Below are 13,379 nucleotides of genomic sequence, written 5' to 3' on the forward strand. Positions count from 1 at the left end.
TTAGGTGTAGGTGCCTACTTCTGGTGAAATTAATCTTAATTCTGCCATTTACCCTTTCCATAGACCATTATTGCAGTTCTGTTTAAGTACTGAGGGTCAAACCTGCACTAGCAGTAGGGAAGAACTGCTCTAGAGATCAAGAAAAGTAAGAAGGGGATTCAGTCAATGAATGTAGAGTTCAACTTTGTTTTTTCACGTGCCAAGTCAAAGGTTGATTCTTGTGATGCCTGTAGAGCCCATGTTGCTTGAATCAAGAAACTGCCTCTGAATGAGCTTAGTGCTTCCCTCTGTTGCTTGCACCTGTGGAGTAGAGGTTGTGACAGATATGATTTTATGTGAAGTACCCATGTACTGTGTGTGTGATAGTACCTTGGCTGAAGTAGGGCTTATTGTTATATTAATCTCAGAAATGCCTGCTTGTAGTACCCAAAATCAGCTACATGGTGCAGTCTTTAAAGACTCTTTCTTTGAGTGGAAGCTGTAGTTACTCTTGATCTCTTAACCCCAGAGTTCCTCATCCTGCTGTAAAACTGCTTCCTGAGTGCAAGAACTAACTGCTGCTCTGCTCAGATGCTGAAATTTTTGAGCTCCATGGCATTTCATTGCAGTGCTAATGAAATGACATGAGGTACTTGCTAAATGCAGCAGCCCTGGAGAAGCAGCTCATTGTGCCTTTGTAGATTAGACTACAGTTAAAACAGTTTGCGTGTGTGACACTTCATGTGTAACCGTTAAAAAGAATTTCTTGTTCTTGTGGTAGCTTGGAAGAGAGTGGCCAGTAATGATACAGCTCTAGCTAAGGATGATAAATGTGTCTAAATATCAGGAATTAACCTTTGCAGATGATAAATTGTGGAAACTATGTGAAGCTTCTGCCATTCTAATTAGTCTGGCTAAAACGCCTAGCAAACAGGGAGATTTCTAATGTCTCTGAGAATAGAAAATGACTGCAATAAAGGGACAAATGCCAGCATATTGCAGGAGGCGCCCTATGCTTTTTAAGTCTGACTGATAGAAAAGATTGTGAGATTAAATGCTGTATGTTTTTCAAATTCTAATTTTAATTTAGATTTCTAACTTTACCTTTAAATGTATAAACCTAATGTTATGGCATGCTTTATTTTGACAGATAAGGAAGGACATAATTTTTCTATATTCTGGGTGCTGGTGAGTGTTATCCTAGGTGCAATAGCCATGCTGTGCAAAGAACAAGGAATTACAATACTGGTAAGAATCCTCTTATTGACTGAATTTTGACCTCAGCATCTGTCAGGTGCAGTTGTAAAGCCTACAAAGATGAATCTTCTCCACCGCTAATCGCATGCATACCTTTTTGTTCTGTTCAGAAAACTAGTTAATGTTGATAAAAAGCAGTATTCTAGTAGATCTGTCTTGATTGCATCCCTGCCAATCTGTTGGAATTCTTCATTTTATCTTTTGTAAGCAGGTTGCATATATCTCTTAATTTCTTGCAAAATTTAAAATATGTACAGTGTTAGTTTCAATGTGTATCATGTTCATTGGCCTTGTTTTTGAATTGTCGAGATAGCAGGCCTACAAACCTCATGTTGAAGGCTTATGAATAAAGACATAACTGGAGGAAAGCATTTTTAAAAGCTCCACCCTCTTGCTTTTGTGAACAGTGTAATTAGAAGTAGGGCCATTGTTTATGCATTTCTAATACTGAATCTCTTCCTTCTGTCTCTTATTTAAGGATCTGTCTGTGCAAACAGATACAGTTACTGTTCATGTTCATTGTGCTCTTGCTTTTTATTACTTCAGTGAAGACATTCTGTTTTGGGTGACCAAATCAGCCACCTGAAATGCTACATCTGTGATTTTTACCTTTTATATAGCCATGTATCTTTATAAATAAATCCAATTTGTAGCTTTAACTGACATAGGTAAAGCAACAGAATCAGAAGAATTCTTTTCAGCAAGGACGCTCTTGTCCTTGCTAGAAAAAAAAGGGAGAAGAAATTACAGAAAACTTCTTGCTTTAGGACATTATTTTTGTATAGATGTTTGTAGAATGATGTATTTTTCAAAGGTGTCTGTAAAGAAAACATAAGGAATTCTCTTAAAACATGGTGTGATTATTTCCTTTAGTGATATTAAGTAAGTATTTGAGCCAGCAGACACAGAATTGTCATTGGATGTGGGTTTTTTATTTGTTTGTTGTTGCATTGCTAGGACGATTATATTTATTGTTGTGCTGAGGAGGAGGGGTCAGAGGGATGAAGGGATAAATCACACATTAAAAAGATTGCTTGTAGGCTGAATGTGTTTTTCATCAGGATTCTTGCCTTCCTATCTCCATGCAAGTAAGCCAAAAACCTTTCAACTGCCAGGTGGCCTTTCTACATGGAACGATGCCACTCTCTAACCTATCTTCTGTCTTCTCCCTTTGACTGTTAGAAAGAGACTTGTGGCCTCCCAGTGTCCTAACTGTCTGCCTCACCTGGAACTATTCTTACTGTCTTTTTTCCATTTAGTCTTTAGAACATTGAGGTCATTTCCAAATTTATTAGGATATAGGCTAAATATTCAAGGATTGTCATGGTTGGTGATTGCTAAAACATGGAAGGGAAAATGTTGCGGTTGGATTTTGCTGGTCACCTCAACAGAATTACCCCTGTTATATTTTGATTGCTTGGGGGTAGTATGTGCAAGTGTAGTCCTGCAAAGCACTGAATATGCTCTAGTTTTATGTGTAGTGGCTGATGTCACATAGAACTTTGATTCCCACTCCCCCAGCAACTTCCACGGTGTATATTGGTCTAATTGCAGGAAAAGCAAGCCTGATACCTCTGTTAAATCTTTCTGACCCTTTGTTTGTTGCAACAATTTATGTACCCTATGAATACAGTATTTCTGAAACCTGACAGTCAAAAGATACTGTGCCACACAGCAAAAAATAAGTAGAAGGCTTAAAAAAACTCCACCTTACTGACAGAAGCCTTACCTTTTGACCGCAGCATTTATGCTGTGGAACATTTGGGAAAGAAGACAGAGAGCAGAATACTATTGTGACCATGCATATGGAGTCTAGCTTGCTGGTACATGGTATTCCCCGAAGGGTTATTCCATGTAGCAGGAGAATCCCCATTACAGTAACATGATACTCTACTCATCTGAGCTCAGGTTCTCAATTTACCATTCTGCCATCATTACTACCAATGTATCTCTCTACTTGTTTGGAATCGGTATTAAGATGTACAATAACTCATGGCAGAAGTGGAATTTAAGATGTGTTTAAAAAAAATATTTGTGATTAGCTGCTCCATCTTATGCTCTTATTTTTCTCTTGGTTGCTTAGGGTTTGAATGCAGTATTTGATGCACTGGTGATTAACAAGCTAAATGTTTTGGAGCTTATTCAAAAGTTACTACGTAAGGACAAGTCATTGGAGGTGAGTCCTGACAGGTTTTGTTCCTTCTGGCCATTCAGACAGTCATGTACTAAAAGACAAACATAGAACTTCTGACAGTTTTGTTATTGTTGAGAATTAAAAAAAAATAGAGGTATTTTCAGTCAGCCTAGTAAGGCAACATGCTATGATATCTTTGCAGCAGCATGAGTAGTAATGGGATAGCATTAGAATTGCATTGGATAGTGAAATCCATTCCACACTTCTCTCAACAGTATGTTAAAAATACAGTGTGGAAGAGCTGACTGATGCAGCAAGTTCTCCAGGGTCAGTAGCTATACGCCTGAAATGGTTGTTTAATACAATTTCGTCAGAGTAAAGAGAGATTTATTCAGATTCTCAAATGAGATAGTTGGACATTTGAAAAAGTACATTAGAAAAATATTATGTCTACTTTGCCAATCCCACTAAAGTATTACACTGTTTTTTTCAGAATACAAATTACCAAACAGGAGACAGTTCCTAGCAGCTTGGGAGTTTAAAAGAAAAAATATCTAAGCACTGATAGTCACTAAGGATCAAATTTCTGACTTTTGTTGATATCACTTTATCTAGTATTGGCTCAAGTGGAGTCTGGCACCTAGTATTTGCACTGGCAAGCAAATCACAGAAACAGTCAGCCTCAGGCAAATGATTGATAGCAGCCAAATAGACCAGCAGCCTACTAGAACATCACTACTGTTCAACAGCTAAATCATTTGCCTCTCCCATCCAAGGTTCAGCAAGGCAAAGGAATATCCATTGTACTTTTCATTGATTGGTGGTTTCACTGCAGAGAAGTCTTGCTCATATTTCTGAGTAGCACAAGTTTTGTGGGGCTTTTAAACTCCTTCGCAAAGAGTGAAGTGAGGAGCCAGCAAATAGCAATGCTGGAGAATTTTGTTGTATAATGAGAGTAATGTCAACTAGCATATGACAAGGAAAGAGTCTAGAGCTGTAGGGGACTAAAGCAGAGCCAGTTCAGAATTAAAGTGATGGAAATAAAAGGTAATAAGGAGGACCCTGGGAACTACAGGGACCAGTCAGCCTCACATCACAGCCTTTGAGGATCATGGAAGAGATGCTCCTGGAAGTTATGTCAAAGCATATGAAAGACAGGGAGGTGATTAGAGACAGCCAGCATGGCTACACCAAGAGCAGATCATGCCTGACTAACCTAGTGGCCTTCTACGATGGAGTGATGGCATTGGTGTACAAGAGAAGTGATCAGTGTACTGGTGTCATCTCCCTGGATTTCTGTAAGGCCTTTAATATGGTCCCCCACAACATTCTTGCTGCTAAAATGGAGAGAGATGGGTTTGACTGATGGACTGTTAGATGGATAAGGGATTGGTTGGATGGCTGCATCCAAAAAATTACAGTCAAAAGCTCGATGTCCAAGTGGAAACCGTAACGAGTGGTGTCCTTCAAGGGTCCGTACCTGGACCAATACTATTTAATATCTTCACCAATGACATAGACAGTGGAATTGAGTGCACCCTCAGCAAGTTTGCAGATGGCACTAAGCTGAGTCATGCAGTTGATACTCTTGAGGGAAGGGATGCCATCCAAAGGGACCTGGACAAGATTGAGAAGTGGGCCCTTGTGAACCTGATGAAGTTCAACACGACCAAGTGCAAGGTCCTGCACCTGGGTCGGGGCAATCCCCAATATCAATACAGAGTAGGGATGAATGGATTGAGAGCAGCCCTGCAGAGAAGGACTTGGGGATACTTGTGGATGAAAAATTGGATATGAGCCTGCCTTGTGCGCTTGCAGCCCAGAAGGCCAACTGTATCCTGGGCTGCATCAAAAGAAGTGTGGCCAGCAGGTCGAGGGAGGTGATTCTCCCCCTCTGCTCCACTCTGGTGAGACCCCACCTGCAGTACTGCGTCCAGCTCTGGGGAGGATGAAAGACATGGACCTGTTGGAGCAGGTCCAGAGGAGGATGAAGAGGGCTGGAACACCTCTCCTGTGAAGAAAGACTGAGAGAGTTGGGGTGGTTTAGCCTGGAGAAGAGAAGGCTCTGGAGAGACGTTATTGTGGCCTTTCAATATATAAAAGGGGCTTATAAGAAAGATGGAGAGAGACTTTTTACCGGAGCCTGTAGTGACAGGACAAGGGTCAATGGTTTTAAACTGAAAGAGGGTAGATTTAGATTGGATATGAGGAATAAATTCTTTACAATGAGGGTGGTGAGACACTGGAACAGGTTGCCCAGGGAAGCTGTGGATGCCCCATCATTAGAAGTGTTCAAGGTCAAGTTGGACAGGGCTTTGAGCAACCTGATCTAGTGAAAGATCTCCCTGCCCATAGCTGCGGGGGGTTGGACTAGGTGATCTTTGAAGGTCCCTGCCAACCCAAACCATTCTATGATTCTGTGAAATGTGTAAGAGTCAAACTTTTTTGGAGGATTACTCTTTAAGCATGAAGAGCTCAAAGCATTATGCTTCCATTTTGTGACTTTTAAACAGTTCTGTCTCGGTGAAGAAAACATCAAATATGCCTTTTTTTCCTTCTTCTTTTAATAGAAGTAATTAATTTTAGCTCCTGCCACCTACAAAAATCTGTTCTGCTCTTTTCATGGAAGTGTATTTAAGATTGGATTGTTTTGTTTTGTTTTGTTGAAAGGCAGAGCTTAAACTCTCTTACTTGCAGATTTTTTTTCTTCTCGATTGAGACAGGTTTCAGTTTCATGCCAGATTTCCATTAACTCGAAATCAAAGATAATACTTCTTCCACTTTTTAAATTCTGCCTGCTAAGAGATTTTGTGGTGATTTGTGAAATCTGCCCTTTAAGAAGCTGCATGTACCGTTAAACGAAATAAAGCCTGGGATGAGAGGTTTTGTGTAGTTATTCTGTCATAAAGCAGTTATAAATTGTCACTATATGGTTTTCCTTCATAGCACAATTCCCTTCCAAAAACAGTTTTCAGGAATGGTTTTCCTGTAATCCTCACTGTAGCAATTTTGGTTACTGAGATGTGTAAATTGGAAGTAACCATTTGAGCACAAAGACTAACTTACGTAAAATCAACATTACAAACGTCTTTACCCTTAGGCATTCAGCTAAATATTGTATAATGACTCTGTTGTCAACTACAAATATTAAAATCCCATCTGAATGTTGCTTTTAAACTTAACTTTTCTATCATTTTAGAGAATAAATATCTTCAGCCAGGGCACTGTTGGATATCTTTCTTTGTGCAGTAAGCATACTTTTTTTTTTTTTAGTCCTCAGAAATAACTAATATTGATCTCCTAAATAATTACGGTGGTGCTTGCTATTCAGCATGTTGCAGTAATAGGTAATAATAATCAGTGTGCCAGCTCCCTTGGAGGACATAGAACTGATCATGTATAACTATCAGGTAGGTTTCTGAAGGTAATAGAAGCATATCAGACTAAGGGAGGAAGGTAGGAATAAAGGAAAACTAATACAGGAGATCACATGACCATGTTTTTTAGGATCCAGTCAACTCTTCCATGTAAAAATCTATAGTTTACCGACACTTTCATCTTCAGATGTGTAGAATGGAAAGGGAAGTGGCCCAAATGATCTTTCATTTCAGAGACTCTCATCTTCCATCTTTTGCTTCTTTAATGACTTGTTGAGGCTGTGTAGAATAATTTCAGCCATCAGGTTTCAGACGGCTCTAAGGCAGCCCTTCATTTCCTATCTGAGTTACCATTTGCTACCTGGGCAGGGTGTTGGAAGCCTGGATTTGCATTTCGAAGCTGTGACAGGGATATCGTTATAGTTACTGATGATTCTATGTCCAGTCTCTACTGGTGAAGCTTAAAAAACCTCTACAGTATACAGTGGTTTTCTTTTCGTTTATGAAACTGATGTGTGCTTGGAGAAAACGTGTTATACTTCACAGGGAAAAAAAATGGGAAAGTGTGTCAAATTTAGCTTCTATGACATGACTTCTCTATCTTTTATGTGAATTGCCTTCTTTAGACCCTAAAGTGTATATTATAAAATACGTGATATAAATCAACTGAGTTAATGTAGATAAAACACTTTTTTTTTTAGATCTTGGGTAATTTTAGCCTGACCAAAGTGTTTTTGGGTGCCTGTCTGTTATTAGCTTTTTAATCACACTAGTGATTGTGAAAATTTTAATTCAGTTTTTCATTCCTTTCAGTTTCTAACTATGCAGTTTTCTTGTTGTATGCAGTCATGTAATTTTACCTCTAAAGAGACTTAAGTGGACAAAAACTTTCAGTGATAAGCAGTCAACTAGATATAGCTACTTAAAACAAAGTTCACAAAGTAACCGTCCTCCATTTTAAAAAGAAAAGATAGATCAATTTAATATGCTGTATACTAAAGGCTGTATTCTGCTCAAACTCCCTATCAGAAATTGCTGTGTAAAATTACATCAGCTGTAGAGTTACTGAGGATTTGTAGAAGAGAGACTTCTTGAATAAAAAAGTTTTCTTTTCTGATTGAGAAGGAAATGAAAATGTTTGCAAAAAATATTTTGCAATTAGTCAATGAAAGCATAGTGAAGTTTGAGAGCTTTCTAGTAACTGCAAAAATAAGAAAAATGTCAACTCTAATAGCAAAAATGCACAGGAATAGCCTCTTCTTTCTGAGATGGTGGCAAAAAGGATGTGAACGTAGTGGGGAAGAGAACAAAGTAATGTTTTTATATGAGTGGTTTTTTCTCTTTCTTTCTTGTAGAATGGTGGGCTGTTAAGAAAGGGCCTGCTTTTCAGGATAACTCTTCTGATGTCTGGAGGGGCCAGTATACTTTATATACGCTGGAGGATTATGGGCACAGGGCCACCGGCTTTCACTGAAGTAGACAACCCAGCTTCATTTGCAGACAGTCTGTTTGTGAGAGTAAGTTATGAAGTTGTTTTTTTCTGGCCAGCTCAGAACATTTGTCTTTGTTATCAAATTGAATTTTCTTTTCTGTGCTTCAAAGAAACAATAAAGTGGCAGTCTTTACATTTCAAGATATGTGATGAGTCACCTTTCCTTGTGCTGCTGTGATGATTTTCTGCAATTTTTAAAAATAGTATACCTTGTATATTCTTTGCGTTCAATTTAGCATGCACTGCACACATTGAAGTACATTTCCATTTACTCACTACTTTTCCCATGCATGCAAGGATTTAGCTTTTGCTGGGTTTCATCCCTTTTCCTTATACTGTGTTTGACTCTTCATCTGTTCTTTCACAATTGAAGAAAATAGCATAAAGTTCTGGTCTGGTACATTTGGAGTATGTCTTGGCTTTATGCCTCTAACTGTATTAAAGCTCTTTCTGGAGATGGAGAATGAAGGGCAAAGACAGTGGGTGCTGTCTTTTGACATTTTCTCCTATTGTAGGAGATTTTTTTTTACATGTGGGTATTGGTTGGACAGCACGGAATTGCATTTCCCTGCTCTGAATAGAAGAGCCACCTAGCTATGTTTAAAAAAAAAAAAATTAAAAATTAATTTCACAGCTGTAAAATAAATGGATATGTAACTAGTTTTAGTCTAACAGTATTTAAGGCCTCTTTATTGTATAAGATATATTTTGTGATAAGGGAAATGATAGCAGAGAGAAGAACTAAAATTGTGTCCCTCCCCCTTAAGTTTAGTATCAAATAAATATTTGTTTTCTTTTTGACTGACAGGCTATAAACTATAATTACTACTATTCGTTGAATGCATGGTTGCTGTTGTGTCCCTGGTGGCTGTGTTTTGATTGGTCAATGGGCTGCATACCCCTCATTAAATCCGTCAGCGACTGGAGGATAATTGCACTAGCAGCACTTTGGTTCTGCCTAATTGGTCTGATATGCCAAGCTCTGTGCTCAGAAGACAGCCATAAGAGAAGGTAAGAGACAGTGATGAATTTTAAATGCCTGGCCACCTTGAGTACAGTATTATTTTGTCAAATCCACTCCTGATAATTTTAACAATTCAGTGGAACCAGTGTCTAGCAAATGCAATTCAAATAAATATTTATAGCTGTCATTACAGTTTTATCCCAATTTGGGCCCATCACTGTACGCTGACTAGTGGGAAACAGAGTTGGAGGAGGAGGTATGGATGGCTGCTTTATTTTTCTCCTGAAATGGCATTTTGAGATCCTTAACACTGTAGGTGGTAAAAAGTAATCTGTGCTCAGAACAGAGTAGGAATTGATGTATGTTGTTGCCCCTACTTCTTACAAGTCATCATGTCCTTTGATCTTCTGAAAATGAAAGGGAGAGGAGAGGTATCTTGAAAGGAGGTAAAAATGCTGTCCATGGCCATACAATTAAAAAATAAAATGCTGACCCATAGTACCCACTGAGGAAACAACTTGTACTTTACCCAAAGGAACTAAAAAAGTTTATTATTAATTATTCTGTCTCACTAAGGGCTTCTGTTTAGCTTTTCAGGGTCTTTTTGCATGGATTTTATGTATAATTATTTCCTCAGTTCTTTAAAATTTTTCAACAGCTCAATCACAATGAGGTCATTCTGTTGTTCAGAGTGCTGAATATTTTCTTTTCTGTGGTATTCTGTAATTTCATCTCTTCCCTCTTGTCACCTTAAATGTTAACATCCCACCTGCCTTCCTTTCCTCTGTTCCCATACTCATTTGCACAGATAAAATCATTTTGGAGAGGGGTGGAATTCTTGCTACAAGTGGTGTCATACTTTCTAGTAAAACACACACACAAAGCCTGTATTGCAGTTTTTTAGTAAAAAGTAAAGACAAAAAGTATAGTGAAGGCCTAGGACTCTTGGGGAGGGGAAAAGAGTAAGAGGACACATCTACATTACAGTATAGAGATTTATTTCTAATAAATTAGAGTAGAAAACTACCATGCCTGTGGCCTTTATAACAAACACACAGACCTGGGATTCATATTTCCTTATGTCAGCTCTGTAAAAGTAAGGTACCTAGTTTCAGTTGTCTAAGCTCTGTATAGTCCATAGCTACCTGCTGAGGATTACTCATTCTAACATACATACCTAAAACAAGGACGACAAACTGCCCTCGAGAAGTGCCTCTCTCTGCTGACTGTAAAAAAAGTGTAGATGACTAACTTTCAGGTGGTAAAGCACAATGGATTCTGCAATTGATGTATTTGTTAGGAAAGAAAACGCTCTCTCAGTAGGACGTGTACCTAAGTTTCTTCTTTAACGGTGACCTATATTTTTCCCCTGTTACTGACTTACTAGTTCCAAAAATAAAGAGGTAGCTTTTACCATTATTTTTGCTGCCTGTGTGTTTTAAATAGGAATTATGTAATTAATGTGTAATGGGGCTATTTTCTGGCCTGGAAGCATGAACATAGCTAGGATTTTAAAAGTGCCTGATGGAATCAAGTGTCCAAACCTCACTGAAACTTAATCTGATTTTGTTACATAGCTTTCAAAGGCTACTTTTGAGTGCCCTTTCCATATGCACATCCTTCTACAATGTTTAAGTAAAGCTTATATGTTAAGTGGAAAAGGTACTTCTGTTAAGATTTGTGGTTAATTTGAAAATCTCTTTCTTGTTTGCAGAATTCTTACACTGGGACTTGGATTTCTTATTATCCCTTTTCTTCCTGCAAGTAACCTGTTCTTCCGGGTAGGATTTGTTATTGCAGAGAGAGTCATCTACCTCCCCAGTATTGGATATTGTATTCTGTTTACGTATGGATTTAGTCTCTTGAGTAAGCAAGCCAAGAAAAAGGTACCATTGAAACAGTCAGTAAAGTTGATGATGAAGTGCTTCAATTGTATGGTTTGTTTCTTAACTTGTCTCTCTTTACTTAAGAAAATTCTTGCTGTGGCAGTACTTGGAATCTTGTTGATAAATGTTATGCGGTGTGCACTCCGCAGCAGTCAGTGGAGGTCAGAAGAACAGCTTTTTAGGAGTGCGCTGTCTGTGTGCCCTCTGAATGCAAAAGTAAGTTACTCACGTGCACTTTTAATCCTTTTTTTTTTTTTTTTTTTAAGTGTTTTGAAGTTTGGGATAGAGGGGTTGTTATGCATAGTTAGTATGTTGTGGTACAGTGTTATTCACAGTCTTGCTTGGTGCAAGAATATGACATTGACATGTCAGACACCTACATTACAGTGGTAGCACAGTTAAAATACCAGACAGTGCAAATCACATATTGTATTTCAGAACTTGAGGGTGGGAGTGGGGAGGGGAGAGAGAAGGGGGAATACACTTCAGGAAAGGCATCCAGTCAAATTGAATGTACTGCTAGTAAAATCTACTAAAACAATTGTGCGTATAATTGCAAGTTATTACAACAAAATATCAAAAAGAAAGTAAGTTGTAGCAATGTATTCACCTGAATAATGCCTGTGCTATGTTTTTAGAATCCCTTTTGTGTACCTTCCAGTAGTATATATAGCCAACACAGCTAAGGGATGAAGCAGCATATCATCAGCATATCATCATAGCATATAATGGCAGGATGTGGGGGTAAAATCTTTGCTCCCGCTTCGGCTCTTTTACAGTGGCTGAATGGACTAGAGTCTTCAGACATGGGCACTGAGGAAAACTGCAATATTCCCTGCAAGGCTTAGTGAGGAAACAAGTAAGAGAGTGGGACTGGATAGGATCTTTCACTGAGCTGAACACCGGTGTTCGGCATAGTAGACTGAATCTAGCCTGCCAATAGAGATGACCTCCCCAGCAGTCCTTGGATAGCTGAGAGCGTGATCTGTTGAAGCATACCACAGAGCCCTGATGTTGTCTGAATTTTAGCGGAGACTGTCTTTGAAGAGCCTAGGAATAGGAATGTACAGCTTGGCAATAAAACTACATTGATGTTTTAAAAGATTAGATTTCTGTAATCTAGAGGGGTGTCTAGACAATACAGATCAAGACAGAGTTTAAAAAGGAACCTGTGAATGCTCAGCTTTGCAAAGAAAATTATAAACTTAGCATCTACTGGAATACAAATATGCAGCAGTGAGCTGTAAAAAACATTTATGGCCAATATTTACAACATGGTGGTATCTTTCAATAATCTCAGATTTCAATACATAGAAAAAGGGCTGTTGTATTTTATTGTGTGGCAGTGGTAGGCAACCATCTTCTTTTTAATGATGATCTCAGTATATCTTGTCTTCTGGATGACAACTGCATACTATAAATGGAGCAAATGCGATCTGTTTCTTTGTGTGTAACTCCATCCATCTGCCATGGTAAGAGTGCTTTAGACAGATCCACACTCTCTTTGCCTGTGCTCCAAGCTCCTTGGACACAGGCCATGGCTGGGAAGCTGTGTAGCAGTGTTCGCACAGTGCTGTGCTTGAGCCGATAAGCTGTGTGCAAGCTACTGAACTAATGCAGCTGGTTCAAAGCCAATGAGTGTACAGGGAAAATGAGCTTGTGTTTGTCAACATTGGGCCGTGTAGACATGCCTGGGCTGTATTGCTGCTAGTGACAGCTTGCGCAAATGGAAAGCGTGGTGATGTGAGCAGGGAGGGGTTTGTAGGCCCACACTCCAATTTTTCTGAAGGAGTAACTCTGAAATCACAGTAGTAGGGAACTTTTCTAGGCAACAGCATTTAAGAGTCCATGTGTGAGAGCCAATCTCTTTTTTTCTTTATGGACTCAGCTATATTTATTCAATTTTGACAAAGGTAAAAATTTGAATTAAGTTCTGTTCTGATCTACTGTTGCTGTCTTGAAATTGCAGACTTCATTTAAAAATGACTCCACAGGACTTTCAGTGGCCTATTTATTTCAGTGGGAGGCTGATGCAGACCAAAAGATGGAATGCAGATAATAGCTTTTTCTTGTTGTTCTTGGAACATCTTTAATATGTGTATTTTAAATAGAAATTAATATGTGTATTTTAAATAGGTCATGCTTTACTTCCCTTATGTAGCAGGGTCCCAGAATCTCTAGGTGTCTCCCAACGAGCAACAAAAGCTGCAGCTCCTAGTTCATGTTTTGTGGTATAGCTGTTTTCAATTCCAAATTGTCTGTATATGAGCAGTGTAGAGTAAACTTACCT

The 13,379-nt window shown here is 38.7% G+C and overlaps 1 protein-coding gene across 1 annotated transcript; it reads left to right on the forward strand.

The window, feature by feature from the left end:
* Positions 1–1,107: 1,107 nt before the first annotated feature.
* Positions 1,108–11,318, forward strand: LOC104076377 (transmembrane and TPR repeat-containing protein 4-like; the record flags this gene model as incomplete). The annotated part of the gene is made up of 6 exons (XM_009577219.1): positions 1,108–1,227; positions 3,320–3,412; positions 8,103–8,264; positions 9,048–9,250; positions 10,918–11,089; positions 11,174–11,318. Coding segments are annotated over exons 1-6 (895 nt in total), but the record flags the coding sequence as incomplete, so codon positions are not given.
* Between the last annotated feature and the right edge of the window lie 2,061 nt (positions 11,319–13,379).

Source organism: Fulmarus glacialis, unplaced genomic scaffold, assembly GCF_000690835.1.
Source record: "Fulmarus glacialis isolate BGI_N327 unplaced genomic scaffold, ASM69083v1 scaffold1630, whole genome shotgun sequence".
Lineage (NCBI taxonomy): Eukaryota > Metazoa > Chordata > Aves > Procellariiformes > Procellariidae > Fulmarus > Fulmarus glacialis.